The sequence below is a fragment of the Strix uralensis genome, chromosome 3 (assembly GCF_047716275.1).
Source record: "Strix uralensis isolate ZFMK-TIS-50842 chromosome 3, bStrUra1, whole genome shotgun sequence".
NCBI lineage: Eukaryota > Metazoa > Chordata > Aves > Strigiformes > Strigidae > Strix > Strix uralensis.
Window position 1 is genome coordinate 99,674,912 of NC_133974.1, and position 20,910 is coordinate 99,695,821.

Genomic DNA, 20,910 nt, shown 5'->3' on the forward strand with positions numbered 1-20,910 from the left:
ATGACTAAGGAAAAAGATCAAAACCTATCTAACTGCAAACACCCATGAGCTCAGTATTGAGTGTTGTATTTCATATATAAAAAATACTGTTTAAAAAAACCCAAAGGCACAAGTCACATCTCAGCTTTACCTATTTCTTAAGTAGCTTCACTTTTTACAGCACAGGAGAGAGAAACTGAAGAGAAAGATAATATTATTTAAGATGATATTCTTGATATTCTAAATATCCTATTTAATATTACAAATCTTTAATAAAGGATTCAGAGATTGACTTGCAATCAGCAAGAAAACAGCAAGTCTAAGAATCAACTTACTGCTGGTCCTATAAAAGACACCAAACACACAGAAGTAATCGTCTTGCTATCACTGTGTATATTATGTAGACTATACAAGGCAGCAACTGGTTTGAAGACCATCTGACAAAGTCAAGCCATTTTAGTGAGCATGGAAGAAACAGTGATTTCACTGACTGATTGAAAATATGAGTTTCAATGAAAATTATCAGTGATAGTAAGGTACAAAGACAACTTAAAATGGATGCACACTTGTTCCATTAAGAACTTCATTTTTAACAGTAACAACTTTTTAGGATTTTAAAAATACTAGGAAGTTACAGAACAAGCAATGATATGGCACACAGGTGAGTACAGTATATTATCAGGTGTTTTGCACAAAGGTAATTTGAACTTCACATCTACACAGACAACACACACAACTACATCAGTAAACTCAGCTGTGTATTTACCTATGTACAAATTAAGTAAATCAGGTATTTCAATGAAATCTGTAGTATCATACCAAACATTACTTTTAGCAAAACAGCTTTTCAAAAAACAACAGAAACATCTAAACAAAACACAACAATTAAAACACTACTTGTCTTCTCCAAAAATGAAAGGTTACAAAAAGAAAACAGTTCCATTGGAATAAAACAGTACCCTGGTACTCACAGCTAGTTTTGTCCCTCTTTTAACATCTCAGGCTAGATCAGTAAACAGACTTGACCACCTAAAAATGGGACTCAGCCAAACCAAGTTGTAAAAATCCTGCACAAGGCAAAGCCTATCACTGGTCTAACCTGGTGTCTTCATCTCTTATTCCAAGCATACTAGGCTAGATGCAAGTCAATATTGACACAAGCACCTACATAACATTTAAGTCAGGTCAGAATCCACAAAATGATTCATGCTGGAAGAGACCTCTAGAGCTTCTCATCCAAACTCATATTCAAAGTTCAATCAATACCATATCCAACACCAAAGATAGCTCAGGCTGTTCAGAACCTTGTTGAGTTTTGAATATCTCCAAGGATGGAGATTCCATAGCCTCTGAGCAACCAGTTCATGTCTGACCACGTTCATAATGAGAAGAGAACTCCCATCAGTGCAACCTGTGTTCTCTGCCTCTTAGTCTTTCATTACACATCTCTGGGAAAAGCATTGCTCTACTTCTCTATACCCTCCCATTACACAGCTGAAGGCCACAACTGGATCTATCCCTTGGCCTTTTCTCTACCACACTGAAGAAACTCAGCTCCCACCTCTCCTCATACATCACATGCTCCAGCCCCTAAGTAACAGAGTGATACTCTGCTCAACTTGCTCCACTATGTCAATGCCTTTCTTGTACTGGGGGCCAACACACCACACTGCATTCCAGATGCAGTCTCATCAGTTCCAAATGGAGGAAAATAATCACTTCTCCCAACGTGCTGGATAAACCTTTTCTAATTTGGCCCAAACTTTCATCACTTTCATCACTATAGACACACTGCTCCCTGATGTTCAACTCACTTGTCCTGGTTGTCCCCATGGGTTTTTTTTTTTTTTTGTTTTGTGGGGTTTTTGTTTGTTTGGGGTTTTTTTGTGTTTTTTTTTTTTGTTGGTTTTTTTTTTTTTTTTTTACACAAAGCTTGTTTCTAGTTAGTCATCACTCAGCCTGTATTGGGCGACAACGTTACACTACTCCAGGTACATGTCTAGATTAAACTTCCTGAGGTTACCGTCAGACCATTTGTCCAACCTGTCAAGCTCTGTCTATCTGCTGTGAAGGCCTACCCTTTGGCTTATTGACCACTCCCCCCAATATGATATCAAATGTGCTAAAAGTGAATACTCTTCCGCTGTCCAAGTTGTTAACGAAGACTTCATTAAACTGCCTCTCAACAGTCAAAACCTCTCAGCATATCTTGAGGGACTTAAGGCATTAAGCCCCAAACAGCTTCGTAGAGCGAGATTCAGTCTCCAGAGAAAACACAGCCATTAGAGGAACAGATGAAGTGCCCACCTTCAGCTAGTAATGCACTCACGGTTTTAACTAATATATGTAAGGTCCAAAAGTCAGTACCCCTTCAGTCTTAGAGATGTAATTTCCAAAGATCCCATTTTAAAATGAAATTTAATTGCATAACACATTAGTTTGAGAAAACAATTTCACTTCCTTCTGGCAAACATGTTTACCCACATAAGATTATTAGCTGAAACTTTCAAAATCTGGCAGACCATGTCTACTGTAATTCCCAAAAACTTTCCTGGAAATGAAAAAGGCCTTAGTTCTCATCCATGGTCCACAGACTAGTCTTTAAAAAAGTATATATTCTTCAGATCAAGAATAGAAATCTAGGATTCCCTTCTCCCAGTAGTCTTCCCAACCCTGGGAAAGATAAAATTTTAAGAATAATAATTAAAAATAATTAAAAAAAAATCAGCTGGTAAGTGCCAATAATCACCAAGGCTCAAAGGCTTTTGGAAGGCCTTTATAGAAAGAAAATACTGGCCTTTCCCCCTCTCTGGCAATGGAAGAAACTGAATCTGAGCAATATGCTGCAAAAGCAGTGGCTCTAGCTACCACTCTTCATTTGTAGTTTTAAATCAATAGCTAAGCCATTTCCAAGAGAGTTCAGGGCGTTGAGTCTCTAAAAGCTGACATCCCTTTAGCCAGGGCAAAAACCCAACCCAAGGCTTACTTCTCTGAAGTCCTAACATATATTTTTCTCTGATGTTTCCTACCTGATACAAGTCCTACATGAGGTCCTTACCTCATAGGAAACGTAAGCAATAATTCAGGCTCAGGAAACCAGACATCTACCCTTTTGAGGTATGAAAGTATCAAGACAAAAGCCATGTCCTCTGACACGCAAGAAAGAATGTGATCAGTATCCTTTTCCCCACAGCTATACAGTAAAGACTTTGTTCTTCTTTTAAATGGAGAAATTCAACCACACCCACTGATTTTCTCCCAAGACCTACTTATAAGATGGCAAATGGTTCTTGGTCAGTTACAGATATCCATGACTTTATACTACATCATGAAGAGGAAATTGGCAGCTACTGCAAATGAGAAGCATGCCCCTTTCCATATAGATTTATATTTAACAGGCAGAAATATTTACTTGCTGGTTGTCATGAAGGCAGTCAAAATGTAACTGGATTAAAAAGGTCTAAAAGCCATAATCAAAGTTTTTGTAGATACTATAAAATAATTTTCAGATCACATGTCAGTTTCAAACAGAACATCAGAACTAGACTGATACCTTGATGGCCAACAGTCCCAAAGGCAATAACATATCTTTTCATATAATGAAAATGGTCCAACATCAATCTTTTGGGCTTAGGTCATAAAAGTGTACTGTAAAATCTCTCTTCCTCAGAAGGATTCACTCAACAGGCCAGTCATTTTTAATATGTCAGTGCTGTGGAAAAGAAACAGTGCCAGAGTTCCTCGTTACAAAACACACATGCTCCTGCTATAAAAAAAATGACATTTCAACAAAGAAAATGCTGTACTAGATATTAAAGATGTAAATGACAAATAAATAATCAAAGTATCTGTGACAAACCATTTCAAAGCTTATTGGAAGTGTATGAAGTAGTAATTTTTCTGGTTTAAATAAAAAATTCAAACTTAGCCTTGGTAGAAAGCTCCTCTGTCTCCATCTTGCACTCTCTCCCTAGTGTATATGTATGTGCATACTCACACTCCACACATGTCATGTGTCTACACACACTGTAGATAGTTTTGACATTCATAAAGATTCCCCGTACCCTTCAATTTACACAAGAAATAGAGTGACAGAATATGGTAAGTAATCTTTTACTAATCTTGTGTTTACTTACAATATACTATCGTTATATTATCAGCACACATATTATACTGCCTTTTTATACTCTACATATACTAAATACCAGTTCATTTGATGAGCGAAACTAGCTTTAAAGTGTTTTATTTTTGATCCCAGAAAACTTGGGATCACTATTGACTTAGTGACCTTAAAAATGCTGGCACTACATAAATTTACATTAGGCAAATAGTTATTGAATTTTTGAGCAAGAGCTCTACTTAAAGGTTGCCTGTGACAGCTACTCTAACTACGCAGCCACAAGTACTGGCAGAGTCAAACAGCAATTACTGGTTTCTAAGAATGAGATCTGAATATTTCACTTTCACTTAAAAATGAACTACATGAAGTGATTAATCATTCATGTCCACTCACTATGGGGTTTTATTTGTTTTGAGGGGGGTTTGGTTTTGTTTTTAAATAATCTGTGGCCATGGGAGTCATCATTAGGAACCATCTCAGCTGGCCAAAGATACTGACACAAAAAAATTAAGTATCAATGTAAACCTTTAATATAGAGCCTACTATCAACACTCTTCCTTCCAGGATGACATGAAAGCAGCCAAATAGGCTTTTAAATCAGGAATTTCAAAAATTTTGCAAGTTATCCCCATCACCAGGTAGAATACACATGCCTAGGAGCTACAGCTATAACTGAAATTAATTTCTGCATCTCTATTGTTACAACAGTTGGGAGAAAAACAATAACAAAACCAAACAGAACACACACCATCCCCTCACCACACTACTTGTAAACCAGCAAATTAAAAAGCGTATCAAGAAGATCTGAGAATGTGCTTCAGCTACTTTAAACTGGTCTGCAGGTACAAAACAATCACAGGCATATTTTAACACTGGATGCACATCTATTTTCAGTGTCATTAGCAATACATGAAAACATTACTGCTCCTGCTCTGCCTCAGCTACTCAACACTACATTGTACCAGCAATTTCTTTCCTTTCAGACCTGCTGGCTGAGACGTTTTTGCCCTTACTCTTTGAACTATTTCACTGAAGACGTGCAAAGTTAGCTTTAGTATTTGGAAACTTTGTGGCTTTGAGTACAGTGGGTTTAGAAGTCAGCAGCTTCGACAGCAGATCCAAGGGGGCAGTAACCTTCAACAGGGAAGACAGTGTGAAAAAAATAGAAAGGAGCACCAGGAGCTAGGTTAAGAGCTATGATTTCTTTAGTTATGTTGTTAACACCAGAAAAACATATATGCTCGTGGTCTTTTTCAGAAGTTCATTTTATATTCTGCTTTCTTGCACCTCATTAAAAGATGGATGAAGCCAGGCAACTGCAGATCTTCAAGCCCTACCTATATGGCAACTGTCTGTCTCTCATGGACAAGCTGCACACTTCTATGTTGTGGCTTCTTATTTTTCTGGAATGCAGTTTGGTAGGTACAAAGTTAGAGATCATACCTGAGATAGTCAAGAGGAACTTCACAAAAAACTTGAAAAGTGGACTCTGAATCTAGCTTTGCAATCACAGCATATAGTACAAAGCCCAGCTTGATGCATTTTTACAGCCACCAAGCCTTTATCACACAGCTTCACCCTTATATAAGTCACAGAAGTCAACTTCACACAGTTTTGTGGTCAAATGAAAGCTTAAAAAAAACTATGCAGTGCTTTTCCCAGTTAGCTACATATAATTCTGTGCTTGCCAGCGTGACTTTTGATAGCCAGCAGCCCTTAGTTCACATTGGCACCACTGCCTGGGATGTAACTGAAGAAGAGGAATATAGTGTCATTCTCAGTAAGACAGATTCTACTGTAGTCAACGTCTTAATTAATGTCACTCTAATCTTAGTTTTCCAGGTAACAACTTCTGGTTTTCTTTACCAAGATTTCCTCCAAATCCTATGCAGTCTGTGAAATTCAATCCCCTTTGTTATCTGTGAACAGTTACAGAATAACTATACAAAAAGTGGTAAGAAAGATAAATAAATACCCAGGCTGGTTCATCAAGTACAACAACATTGAGCCCCAACAGTGCAAACCAAACAGCTTACTGCTTCTAGCACCTCCATGGGAACAGAATGAGGGTTAAAGACTTTAAGAGCCAAGATAGCTCTGCATAAGCCAGTATTCATGCTCTTGTGTCATTTTCTTGAAGTACGTGTTTGGTGCAGTGGCACCTGCGTAAAACGGCCCTACTTGGTTACGTTGGGTATTACCTGCTCAGGCTTCTTAACCCTGAAGTCCCATTTTGTCTTAACTCAAACTCTGCAACTCTGTGTAGCTTTATTATACCACCCAAAAGACTGCACTGTTTGTTTATCCCTACTGACCACACTATGACAAGATTTATATCCCATGATATTAACTGAATTTCCTTTTGTTACCCTGTATCCGCTCATACTTCCTGTAGCCAACAAGCATGTTCTCACTTCTTTACTGAGCGATTCAAAACAGATGCACATGTGGCAGTTGGATACTACAAAGCACTGACCTAGTATAAAAGTGATCTTTCCCTAATAAAGTTTATAGTTATTTCTATGCAGAATCTTTTTTTGTTCTCTAAATTCAGTAAGAGACCAATTATTTTGAGTTAAATTTATTTTGCTCCTTTTCACTCAATCTAACCACCACCAGCCAGGTTTTTATAAAGAAAGAGCACCTAAGATTTTGAAGAAAGAGAACCAATGTTTAGCCAATACACTACAGGTATTAAGACTGAAGAATTTTTTACTCAAATTTTTTACTCACTAGCATGTCACTAAAATGAGGAGTTCTCCCTTATTCTAAATTTAGACATTTAAGAAAACCTCTTTCTTACCTTGTTCAATGTTTGTTTACTAAAAGCTTCAAACACATTTTTGTGAGAATAGGGCAGCAATGAATCATCAACTCATATCATCAATAAATTGTTCCTAAACAGGTCTGAAAGACCAGAGTAAGTGTTCCTCAACAGGTCTGCAGAACCACAGTAAAACACTAAACCATATATTTACATAATTGAGGGGTGACTTGTTGATTCACACAGAAATCTGAGGAAATCCGACACAAGGGTTGGGCTAGATGAGTACTAGAGGTCCATTCCAGCTTAGCGTATGACTCATACAGTGTAAGAAGAGTTGTGCCTTTTCTCAACCTGTTACATCACTGCAAATTAAGTACAAACATTCAATCAAGACAACAGTAGTAACCCTTTCCTCCCCCAAACACAAAACACACTTGAACCCTTCTTCCATTGTAGCAGCAGAACAATCAATGCCACCTCCTCCGCACAAACCTGCCACTGACCTATGTATCACCCAACTTCAGAGTAAGACATATCAGACTGCTAGATACCAACAATCCAGCCTCTCGTCCTGCCACTATCGACAAGGACAGCCTAAGGCAAGCAATTCTTCCTGTCAAAGATACCAAAATGTGAAATCAAGACTCAAAGGCCTTAACTGGATCATAGTTCTGCAGATGCACAGCATATGCAGCAAAGCTATTTCATGGATAGTCTTCAAAACACATACTCCCTGTTTAAAAACAGAAATAAACTATTCAGAAACATACAAACTAAAATATGCAATCTCTATGACAGGTTATTTGTGGTGGTGTGGTTTGGGTTTTTTTTTTTAATTAGTATAGTTTCGTAGCACTGAATTTATTTTTTTTTAAAAGAGGTCAGAGTAAAAGAACACTGACTTTTAGTTCCCTACACAAGTTTAGAAGATAGCGATTGAGTAGTGGGACAAAAGTTATCTCCATCATTGTCAGATAAAGTTCTGATGGAAAACCAGCAGCCAAAACATTTTCACTGACCTGGAAGACATCAACATTTACCCTTGAAAAGTTGATTCAAAAGTTGAAGCTACAGTGGACTTGTAACAAAAATTTAAGTATTTTCTGTAACTGATTTAAAAAAGGTAACAAGCAGTGGTGTTGCTATTAGCACATTTAAGGAAATACAGACCTTGAAGGGAAGAGCCACACACAGACAGTAAGCTGATCTCAACACAGAGTGGCAAAAGACTTCATGACTTTTACTGACTCACACTGTAGTCTTTTGTGTGAGAAAATACCTTCCCCAAAATCTGAGTCAGCACACATTTAGGTGTTGAAAATTTACTTTTTTTCCCATTTATTATTTCTACTATACCAGAGAGAAGCTATACTTTACATTATATTTCCTCCCTATTAAAAGTAAGATTAAGCAAAATTCAAATGCATTTAAAGAAAACACACATAATTTTATCCAATCCATTCTGAAATTTCTGTTAAATTCTTGGTCAATCACAAATTGCAAATTAAAACAGTCAAAGTAAAAGCAATTATACCTTCCCATAAATTTCCAAGTGGCAGAATTTGTTCTTACCTGTAATTGCAACCTTGTCAAGGTTCTAGTTCAGTGCTGAAAGAATTAGTTTACATTCCTGCTGCCAAGAAGCACATAACAGAATGACTTGCAAAACCTTGAGATAACAGTACAGGACACAACATCTGCTTTATTTTGGTATTTCCTAGAAAGAAACACAAAGAATAGTTAGCTACTCCAGATGGTCTACAACAGATTTGTACATCAATTTTTTCATTAATACAACTTTTTCCTAAATAGAAGTGCTTGAACTAAAGCTACACCTGGATGTCAAGACTTTCCAGTACAATCTCTAAACACCATATTAAAGACTCATACTAACAAAGAATCAGATTTACTTTTTTCCTGTTTCCTTCACTAGCACAGACTAGCACTTAAAAAGTCATCTAGCCTATTACCTTGCATTCAATTCCCTAAATTCAGCAACAGAAGGAATAGCTTTTGCATGCCTGCTAGCTTAACAGTGCTATTTGCTTAACTTTCACCTGCTCAAATCACAACAGTACACTCCTTGAGTGTTTGACAAGACTTAAACCCACCAAGTGCAGCATGTATAATTTGTAAGCTCTTTACTCTGCTTGCTTAGATGTAGAAATGCACAAGAGTTTAAAACAAAAGCAGTAAACTTCAGTTGCAAAAGTACTTCAGCTCCTCTGAAATGTAAGTACCATGATGTTTCTTTAAAAGTAATTTCTATAAAATTAACCATAAATTCAGCTTAAAATGCAAAAGTAGCAGATAACTAACAATTCAGATGTGTGCATCTGCAAAAGCATCTAGGCATCTACCCGTTGTTTTGAACAGGATGCAAATGCCTAAATTCCTTCATGGATCAGGGACCACATATTTAATCTTATAAACCACTGCATCTTACAAAAATTACCATGACAGTACACTGGTAGAAGGAAGTACTGCAGGAAGAATTCTGGGTAACAGCCAGCTTTGTCTGGGGCATGAGGGAAATACAAGCCCTATTGTAACACTGATGATTTTAAACTGATTACAGCACTCTGGTGAGCTGAATGATAAAGGGGACATATTGTAGACCTTGACTTTAAGCCCACTGATCGAAGAAAGGGGCTATAACACCATTTCATGATGGCTTGCCTCTTCCAAACACTAAATAGTGCTTTTCAACTAACAGAAAGTGTCACAAGCAAGAAATTGCTCAAAAAAATTGAATACATTGCTACTGTTTGAAGAATTATAGGGGTTCCAGTAAGTTTTATGCCTGTATTGTTACACTGCTGCAAGCCCTGTATTTTCACCAACATTCTCTCTTCTTAGGCACAACAGGATGGATGGTTCAAGGAATCAAACTAAGCCAGAAAAAGTCAATTATTTTCTGCCACTTGAGGTCTCCAAACCAGCTTAGGAAATTCAGGATCAGACAAGTGCTAATGCCAGAAATGCAGAACCAGCAGCTGCTGCCGATTCAGATTTGCTCTGAGTACTGTGAAAATACACCTTAAGCAGCATCCACTAAATCATTAATAAACTCTGAAAGTGTTTTGACACAAGTACCCTAAATCATCGCATTGGACTATGTGGCAAAAGCCCTCACAAAAAAAGTTAAAAAATTTCAGCAAAAAAAGTTGTTTCCACATCTAAGAACTTCAGGAAAAAAACAAAACACAAGCAGCACAGATTCACAAAGTTGCACAAAAGAGCCTCACTCCCTCCTCTTAAATACACCAGTGACTAGTGCATGAACACAGAATGTGTGACCAGAACACAACTCCCTTCAAGCACTGTCTCCCACCTTCAGAAGACCCCCTTAACTGGGGGGGCACAGGGTGCTTGCACGATGAAGTGCTCAAGAGCCTCAGTTCTGATGCTACTCCAGTAACCTTTACAAGTGGCTGACTCAGAAAAGCAGACCGGAAGACAAGCATTATGCTTCCCAGAAGCAAGAGGCTTGACCCCTCCCAAATTCTTCTACTCAGAGGATGTGAGAGCATTCGTTAGATTTTTAGCCCGGAGACAGGTCGTTTACAGTAGAGCAGATTCGAAGATAGATATTTTGGGCTAAGAGCATCTTAGCACAGAATATGCTCCTATTTACACAAATTCTAATCAACACTAATTCTCACAAGTGAGAAATACAGTATTCAGTGTCCCAAAACACAAAACCATCCTACTCCACCACTGAACACTGCACAAAGAGGGGACACTACTCCTACTTACTTCTGCACAGTAGTGACTCTTACTTCTCCAAATAAGGCACACAATTTTTTTTTCCATATGAAAAGACACTAAGACTCATGATACAGTTTTGGGATAACAAGCTACTATATCCAGTCCCCAATAATTTGTGCGCAGAAATGCTCACATACACAAATGAAATGGTCTTATCCAGATTGCTCATCATAAATTACATCACAAGAATAAAGCTGCATGCTTCCTATTAAAGGCTTAACAAAATTACAAGGTGTATTAAGCATTTTATTTTGGCTCCTTAGATCTTTGGAGTATGTAAATGCTTAATATTTGAGTAGGACTAAGTTTGTTCAGTAAACTTCTGTAATTTTTACTAAGATATCAGTACTCTACAGTAGAATAGTTTATTTCAGCACAACTTAAATACTCCTTCGCTAATAATGAATTTGATTTTCACCATGTTCACAGTATTTTCTTCAGAAAGTTAAAGACTATGCAGCTAAAGCCCTCCTAAGTAAATCACTGCTGAAGAACGAAAGCCAACATTCAAAAGTAAGCCACATGAAAAAATATTATGCAGTCTAGAGAAAGTTGTTGAGCCCTACCATATTATTTTATAGAAGGGTAGGCATCACATGCTGGTCGTCTTGATGATTAAATACATAATTAACCCTGTCAGCAAAGCACTGATGATCCTCAAGCTGAATCCTAATGTTTGAAATAAACAAAACCCACTACAACATCCAGTCCTTTACAAGTTTCCAGACTCTGGTCAGAGAAGCACCAGAAAAGCACTGCTTTTATTCTGCTCCACAACCAGCTACGATTCCAACCTTTTATGGATAACCGAAGCATTGCTGCTTCAAAACAAGTAAACAAGCAAACCAACTCTAAACATCAGCAGAAAACTATCATCTAATGTGTCATAACTGACCTTGTGACATCACAATACCACCACTGCCAATATAATTCCCCAGAACTGTAAACTGGTTCACGCAGAACACAGTAGAAGATTTTACAGAAGTAAAAGATATTAGGAAGGAGAAGGAAAAGAGCAATAGTGTAAGCTTACCACAGGTTAGCTAGTATACTGCAACCTCTCAACTGCATGTTCCCAACACATGGTAAACTCTGATAACATCCCTCTCCTAAAAGAGGCGTTCATTGGGCTATGTGATTTTTCCCAGAATGGAAGAGCACCAAGGGAGTGCACTAGTGCTGTAAATTCATGCAACAGTGCTTCCTTAGACTACATATATGACAAAGCCCAAACTAAAACAGGAGGTAATTTCTGTATAATTACTTGAGACAATGTACAACTTTCACCCTAAAGAGCAAGTTGTTCATCCTTTGTAACAAAAGCATAATGAATTCTCTCTGCATTTGCTAAGTGGGTTCTTGGTTCTATACAAAACCACTGTTGATCAACCAAGACCAGGCAAAGCCTTGATTTGGAATTTTTGGGGGTGGTGGTGCTGGTGGTGTTGTTCCCCCCCCATATGTGGAAGTTGCACTAAAGTGTTCATTATTACAACAGTTAAAGGAAGGAAAATGAACAAAAGTTTGAAACTAAAAACTCCATGAAGTAATTTAAGCACTTTATCCCTTTTGAAGCAGTTCATTTAATATTATTGTTTTGTAAAAAGTAAAATAGTATCTTTCCACTGCATTTCCAGGGTTTCTTAAAAAGCTAAATGCCTTGAAATAAATTTACTTGGGGTTCTGGTGAAAAATTAGTTCAGCAGTTTAAAGTTTGCAGTTCAAACTTTTATTGCCAGTTAGTCATTTTAACTATTCAAGGCTGAATTTCCAACAGGAACCGGCTGTTAGACTAGTATTTTATGTTCATCTAAACCCTTGATACTACTATGGGCTCAGCATTCTAATTAGGTCCATACTTTTAAATATCACCCACAAATGGACTTAAGCTACAGCATCAGAAAGCTGCCTTTGACACATCTTACAAAAGCTACTCTGAACTTTTTCCCTCCAGACCTATCTTTAATACATATTTGTAAGGCACCTCTTCAATTCCTAAATTCTCTGTAATTCTCTTTTAGGTGAGCTTTAGATCAATAAATTCACATTATGGATATGCAGGTGTCTTGGCAGCAGTGATAGTTTAAGCAATATTTGCTCTCAGCATCTCGTTCTGGTTTCCACACTATGTGGCTGAGCAACAGGCATAGATAGTTACACTGGTACAAGTGAATGCCTGAAACAGAGACTGCTCATCTAGCTGATGAATAACTCAAGCTTTGTTGAATTATACAAGCAGAAGATTAAGGAATACCAAAAGCCAGCCTTACTAGAATTCAGAACACACATATGCAATCTGCATTTGCCTACTGGGAGATTGCTGGCAAGCACTTAACTCCTCTCTTCTCCTGCAACAGATCAGTTACACTTCGCATAACTCAAGCACAAAAATACAGAATTGTCTCTCAATCAGTTACGCTGGACAACTTTTCAAACATCCAGTTTCAGAAACGCCAAAGAGAAAGGCCATCTAACACGCTTCAGTAAAAATATTCAAGTACAAAACTCCTTCATTTTCAGGTATCTGATCTTTAGCTGAACTAAGAAGGAGAGTATCTTCAAGAATTAAAGTGTATTGCATCTATTTGTTAGTGTTCTTTCACACACACACACAAAAATCTCAATTAAAACTACAAAGAAGGATTGTAAGCAGAGGACTTCTACTTTGAACAAGCATTTTTACTGAGGCTGCTAGGACTTTCCAGAAAAGAGCTTGCAAAAGTCTTTAACTAGCTTTTATTATATCTTACATTATAGCTATAGCCTAAGTGAAGTTCTAGATAAGCATTATGCCTTCCACAGCAATGCTGGAGTTGCAGATTGAGGAAGATGTGTTCAAATTCTGCATGGGTTTGTGTCTCTTTTTTTCTTAATGCAGAAGGCAGAGTCTGCAGACATACATATTCCTGATGGGTATTAAAAATTCTGGTTCAGACACACCAGAGCGATAGGCATGGGCAGCATAGATCATGTTTACTATTACTCAAGTGCCTATCTTTTGATCACGTTCCTGTAGTATTTCCCCGTGAGGTAAAATTATTATCATCTTACTAGTTAGAGTATCTAGGTAGCAATAGCTAATGAGCTGGTTTGAAACCATCTGTCCATTTGTTGCCTTTGTGAACATCTGGCCTCCAAATCAATGTTTTAAAAAAATACAGTCACTCCAGGTAGATTACTTAGATTTTGTAAATATTCATCTGCTTAAAACAAGCAGAAATCACAGCCTGAGCACTGTGTTTTGAGAAAGAATGTTTTGAGAAAGAATCTACCACACCTGTCATCTGATAACATTATAGGGCACATGTCTTCAGAAGTCCTCTGGGCCAAAACAGCATGTCCCTAAACCACACCTCACTTCACACAGAAGTGAACTGTCTCATCCACTCTACTTACTACAGCAGTATCGGAGAATATCCAGAGGTTGTCATTCCTTTCCCCAGGAGAAGAGCAAGGTGTTAGCAAACTGTGGTATTATTCAAATTCAGAAGTAATCTTGCAAATAAAAACTTTCTCTGTTGATTATGCAACAGAAAGGGCTTAGTCCTTTCTAGCTAAGCCTTTCAAGAAAATGTCTTAAGACCATCAAGAACTCTTACAGAACAAGTTGTCACAAAAATCAGAGAAAGCAACAGATTTCAGTCTGGTTAACTCTGTAGCAAGTATATGTATTTGGATAACAAAGAAACTCCACTGTTACAAGCTTCAAAACCCTGTAGGACAGAGATAAGAAGCCTGACAAAATTATCTACTTTCTTTGCTAAGACAGCAAAGGTGACTGAGCTCCAAAATTTTAAAATGCTCTAACTGCAGGATATAGTCAGGAAGTTTGAGAGTTTTCAAAGGATTAATATCATTATGAGTCTCTTGTAGGAAACACTCACAAAGGGGAAGAACAGTTTCTCTGCAGAAGGCCACCTTGACTAACTCTTCTCTGAACAGCGTTCAGTGATTTTTAAGACAGATAAAAACTAGAGTTCCTAAAAGTTATTTTTTATCTGGGTAGAGAATCTCACCCTAGCATCTAGTGACTAACAATGCATTTAGAACAAGTCAGCTTTAGAATCAAGTCTTGCTACTACCACTGAAACCAACAAGGAGGGGGGGGGTTATCCTCAATATCGCATCTTATATTTCTGCCGCTTCTGACAAAAAAAAGCTTAAATCTCATTTTTACAACATGTCTTTCTGTACACATGGTGTATTTAGATCAAATGTCCCACAAAGGATTCTCAAAGGCACAATAGCATCCCATTTTGTCTATCAGGGTAATTAAGCCATTACAATATATGCATGCCAACTAATGAAATTTTTCCCTATCTTACATGTATAACACACAATTCTAAGTGGGACCATGAGTATATCCAAAATATCGAAGGAATTCAAACTCCACAAAGAGGAGCGAAAAACAAGCAAGAAGTTCAAAATCACAGTATTTCAGTTAGTACCAGGTACAGAAAATACAGGAAGAATTCCCTAATGTTGATGTGTTTGACAATGACAGAAATGAAATTGTATGAAATTTATAAGGGATAGCGAGAATGGTTTTATATTTTTTTATATAGATAGTGATGATTAGGGGAAGGACTTCCCCTCTCTCAAGAAAGTTCTTATTCTTCCCTCATCTTCTAAGGGTAAGTCTTCAGATACAAATGAACTAAACCTGAGCCATCACAGCAGATTAAAAAAAAAAATTGGACACTGCTGATGTTCCTATGCAGACAGTTACAGGAGTCAAATTCTCTGCCACGGTACTTAACCACTTGGATCTATTTGTGGCTTTTTTTTAGCCATGCTTCCACTTGCTAGGTTTATACACAAAAGGAGTTAAATGAAATACAAAAAGTCATTCAACACCATAACATCATCACCATCACGCTCAAATCAGTAACATAAGAACACCCATACTACAAGCTGCTAAACATTACCACTTCCTATGCTATAGGCATTTTAATGTTTACTGCAAAGCACACAACTTGGAAAGAGATAATTCAAGCATCTGTTCTGTCAACTAACAGCCTACACACACACAATCTTCCAAAAGAACTCATTTAAATAATACAGGAACTGAAGGCTCCAAATAGGAATTGTTAAAATACATAGTTATTTTTATACCTCAATTACAGTTTTAGAACATCTTTTTCTTTTTGCTTGGTCTCTTCCATGTAAAGAAATTTTTTCTACCTACTAGTGAAGTTACTTCAGTAACAGTACTGTATTAGTATGGAGACAATCAGCACTTAGAAATGTAAAGAAATCTAAAAAATTTTATGAGGGTCTGCTTGCTTAGAAAGTCACTCCCTTATCGCTAACCCAGATTTATCACCTTCCTAAATCAACCCAGTTGAACTGATTTGGTTCATTTCAAATAAGGCATCTCTCAAAGCATTTCTAAGGCAGTTATAAACAAATGCTTAAGAGCAGCAGCTGATACTACATGATATGTAATGATATATTCTCATACTGAAACAGGATCAATATACCTGTAATCACAAGATACCTACTATTCAATCCACAGTATGGTATAGAAAGTTAGATTTCAGGTCACAGATGGCTTGTCAGAATACTTCAGAGAACACAGGATTCCCCCCTGCACTTTTAAAGCATGCTCTACTTTTCCATCAGGCTAGAGAAACTTCTTAAGAAAAAGTTTAAAGTCTAATTAAAAAAAATTACTATCTCTAGGAACTGCAGAGTGAAGCAAATTTCCATTACCTTTTTTTCTGGCAGCAGTCTCCAGTATCGTTGCCTGGACACATGGAATCTTTTTCAGGTGTCTGCATTGAGGCTATCTGAACTGCTTCACTTGTCATCTAAACAGAGGAGTACTTGGCCAGAAGCAGCCATTTGGCAACTTGCAAGCTTGAATACTCAAAGTTTTGTCCAATTAGTACTGCAACTTCAGTTTCACAATAAATCACTTTGATTCACTTTTAATCAATACAGTTTAAACTCTCTCAATTTGCAATACATATTTCAATGCTGAAGTTTCAGTTATATCTATTGAGTAAAAACTGTTTTAGTTTTGCCACTATGCAAGTATCACAATATGTGTTGAACTATACCTGCAAAAATTCAAAGGGCAATTTTATCAATGAGAAGGTTAAAACTAACATGCAAGAAGACCATGCCAGTTTTCAAGAAATCAATATTAGAGAGGGTGCTTAAGGGCATTACAGGCAGTCAATGCAGTAATGATAGGTCTACTGACTTGACAGCAAAAAGGATTCCGGGAAGCAAGCATGTTAATAATTCAACATTCATTTTATGCTACTCATCAGGTCAGACATCAGCTGCAGGCAAATTTGGATAACACAGATTAAGACACCATTTCTAGCTCCACCAAAGGTTACTGCTCTTGTACACTGCTGGCTGCAAGATATGCCCTTGCTGGACTGAATAGTGATGGAAACATCTTAGCACAAAGACGCATAAAAAACCCACATTAATCGTAGCAAGGGGACAGACACCCTACTCTGTCATCCCATTTAGAGGCAACATAGCAAGATGTTTTAAAACAATTTCTATGTTCCAAAGCTCACATCTTAGTCCTACCACTTTACTACATGTAAAGCTTAACCTGCATGTATTCTATACTAGCTTTGACAAACTAACTGGATTAAACTAGGTATCCATAAAAAAAAATATCAAGGCACACAAAAGAATACTCTTAAGTATTCAGGCTTTTGCAGAATGACAACTGAAAGAATCTGATGAATTTAGCAGTTTAAAAAGACAAGTAGACATTCAGTTTGGGGATTACATAGATAATTCAGTAAAACCTACTATATAAAAAACAGAACCACCCAGTCACAACAAATTAGAAATAGGTAGATGAATAGAAGACTGCTGATCTGAGCCTTCAAATAGGTGCTGAATTCAGCACAGTGAGTGCCAATGTCAGTAGGTTTCCACCCCCCCAAAATTGAAGAGATAGCATTAGGCAACCAGCTGCCTACATTAAGTGCTACTTGTACTTTCCAGTCCCCAAAACATCTCCTACGTCCTTCTGAGTGACTCCATGTGAATGTCTCCACCATCTGTTGTATGGCTGGATACCATGGCCTTGTATTCCCCCTCTTACACAAACTCCCATCTCTGCAAGGGATATAGCTATGTGCCTCTCCAGTCTTCTCAACCACTTTCACAGTTCCTCCCTTTGAGTGCCACAAACATGATGCTGCCCAGTCAACAGGACAGGCCATCAACATTTTCCCCAAGACTGGTCCCACCGAAGGGAATTCTACGTTGTCTGCTACAGATTTTATCCCCCTAGTCCTTGTTATATCCTCCACTCCTCCCTGGGAGTGCTGTGGGAACCACACAACAAGCATTATTAGACTTTTTTTTAAACAGTGCATGGAAGCTGAAGGCAATGCTATCACTCTGCTGAATTATGTTAATGGCTCCTACCACTTGATCGGTGCTCTAACTTGCAGACGGATGACAACTGCATAGGTGCTTGAAGCTACGACTTTACTGAAAGAAACACATCTACCATTCCTTCCAAAATGCAGCAAACCTGTCCTCTGACTCCAAATTATTACGTGGTATTTTGAAATTGACTGGAAATGTCACTCAAGAGCTATAATACTGCATTCACAGAGAAATTAAAACAAGCTCAGCACAGGACCTTAAAGTAAACCAGAAAGAGTTACTAAGACACCACCACTTTAGTAAGACATTCCATTTTATATCATGCAATTTAGTGTATCAGTTTTAGAAGTAGGAACACCTAGGCTACTCAAAAGACAGCTTTGCATAATAAACATTAGTTACAATGCATAACAAACATCAGTTACAAGTAGCAACCTATTTAACTGTTTTAATTAAGGAACACAGCCACAGCTAGCTAATATGCCTCTGATCATTAGTGTTTTTCCACAGAATTATGCAAAGTATTTAATACTTAATATTCATATTCTGCAGGAATAGTATAATATGTAAGAAGCCAAGAACTCTGAAATAGTACTACTTTGCAAGCCTCAGTACTCATGCTTTTTGTCATCATGTACAATTCTGAAAGTCTTACCTTGAATGTAGTACAAAAGTCAAATTTCTTCCAGATCTTTGTCGTCCTGATAAAGATTCACTTTAGAGACTCTTCCTTGTATATTAGGGGTGAATAAAGCAGAAGAGCCTGTGAGTCTGAAAGTAGTAAAATGGAAGAATTGACCAATTTCTCTCCTAGTTCAACACAATATTCAATAAAATCTATAGCTCAAGAACTGCTTAACAGCAATCTCTAGACTGGAACTAATAAAATATATGAACCACTGGAAGTGGCCAAGTTAGTCAAGAAGTTCCAACTTGTCTACAGTAATGCAGCAAAGATCATGTGAATGCCTTTCACTTGTTAGAGATGAAAGTATGAAGTGATCAATTCAATAGCCACTACTTGCCAAAAAACTCCCACTGTCAACACGTACCACCTTCACAGACATCCTGTAAGCAAATCCATTTCCAAACCAGGAATATGTACAACCACATGACAGAGAGCGAGCCTGAATACACTTATGCATAGTCATGCATGTTTAAGTGTAGAGAGGATGGAAAAGTCTGGCATACTAATGCAATCATTTACAGGAATAAAACCAGATCCTGGACTCAAAAGAAAAGAAAGACTAAAAGTTGAGATTCAAACTTACCCTAAAGCACAGAAACCATGACAAAAGTCTGTTACTAGCCGCTAAAGACTTCTTTAAAAGCAAAAGCAGAAACATACCTGACTGTTCACCAAAATGATCTTAGTTACAAGAAAGAAAGAAACAAGGTTGCTTTTCTCACAAAGGCATGAGAAGGGTTATCACAGTTAAACCTACCATGCCTACACATACCAGTAGATAATTTCTGCAGCATGAATCTGACTAAGGCCTCCTCCATTTTGGCGATGTCTACAAGTAGCACCTAGGATGACAGTTTCTTTTCATAGGCCTGGGCAAAGAGGGAAATCTCATAGAAACTGAGCTTTAGTTTCCTTTTCCAGTATCTGGAACAAATGCCAACTAAAGGGAAATAAAGCCATTTTCATCACCACCAGGGCAAACTGCTGACTTGTATTTAACTGTCCACCAGAACCAGGTTGTTCTCAGTAGAGCTACAACCCAATCAGTCTGCAGCACTGCAGGAGGATTACCAATCCCAGAAGCAGGCCCTGGCATGTGTTCTTGTTGAACTTTGTAAGATTCCAGCAGGCCCACTCCTCTAGCCTTTCCAAGTACCTTAGGATGGCCACCCTGCCTTTAAGCCACGCCATTCCGTCCCTACCACAAACCTGATGAAGGTGCATTCCACCTCCTCCTCTAGATCATTGATAAAGACATAAAAAAAAAGGAAGTAGGTCACAGCAAACCCTTGAGGAACTCCAGTTTTAACTGCTGTTCAAGCAGAGTATGAACCATTAGCCACCCTTTGAGGTGACTCTTCAACCAGTTTTTACATGTCTAGTCATTCTCCCATTCAGACCAGAAAAAGAAGCATGCTGTGGGACACTGTGAAAAGCTTTGTTAAGGTCAAAGTAAAGAAAACATCCACTACTGCCCCCTCAGCTAAAGACCTAGTCATTTGACAGAAGGCAGTCAGTTGGTCAAGCATGACTTCCCCTTGGGAAAGCCATGCTGACTATTTCCAATCACTTTCTTTTTGAAGGGCCCAGAAACGTTTTGTTACGGGTTGATATAAACTACTTATTGATAGTGCTATCCAAGTAAAGCAGTATCTAATGCTTTTATCAAGTGACATAAAGTTTTATTTGTTATATAACATAGCAAGGATGCCTGAAACAGTGAACAGGAACCATCTCTAGGCTTCAAAAATCTGCAGAATACAAATGTTCCAAAGCCTAAATATAAGAACTCTGTGCATATAAGCAGGTCTCAACAGGTGAACACAGCCATCAAGCAATTGAGTTTCTTGCTAATTTTCAAGGTATCTGGCAACAAGACAGTAATAACAGAGGTATAAAAGGAACAACTTGATGCTCAGAACTCCACCTAAAATTTATTACAGAAATTGGTGACTGAGAAAGGGAAGAGAATGGAGTGGAAAAGAATAGCAAAATGGCCAAGAAAACTTAAACATGTTTCATTATGTGTATTAGAAAGAATTTCTGAAATTCAGATTGCTTACATCTTTTGACACGGTTTGAATTTCTCCCAGACTGTATTGAAAGAAAATCCACTTTACTGAGACCTCTGAACTTGAACAAATTCAGGAACTCCTGGACACAAAGGACAGTCAGTGCCTGACAAACAATTGTGAACTCTAGACTCTA

The 20,910-nt window shown here is 37.7% G+C and overlaps 1 protein-coding gene across 8 annotated transcripts in view; it reads right to left on the reverse strand.

Annotated features, from left to right (window-relative positions):
* The window catches only part of PPM1B (protein phosphatase, Mg2+/Mn2+ dependent 1B), a 61,601-nt gene that overhangs the window by 26,609 nt on the left and 14,082 nt on the right, over nucleotides 1–20,910 (reverse strand). For 2 of the 8 annotated variants that reach the window (XM_074863572.1, XM_074863565.1), the window contains exons 2-4: nucleotides 18,670–18,785; nucleotides 8,439–8,583; nucleotides 3,533–3,691 (exon numbers count right to left, since the gene is read on the reverse strand). In XM_074863572.1, coding sequence (XP_074719673.1) covers nucleotides 3,533–3,565 — 33 coding nt within the window. In that variant the 5' untranslated portion in view covers nucleotides 3,566–3,691; nucleotides 8,439–8,583; nucleotides 18,670–18,785. Of the gene's footprint in view, nucleotides 1–3,532; nucleotides 3,692–8,438; nucleotides 8,584–16,352; nucleotides 16,508–18,669; nucleotides 18,786–20,910 lie in introns of those variants that run through there. The other 6 variants (XM_074863573.1, XM_074863569.1, XM_074863567.1 and 3 more) reach the window with 5 other exon arrangements.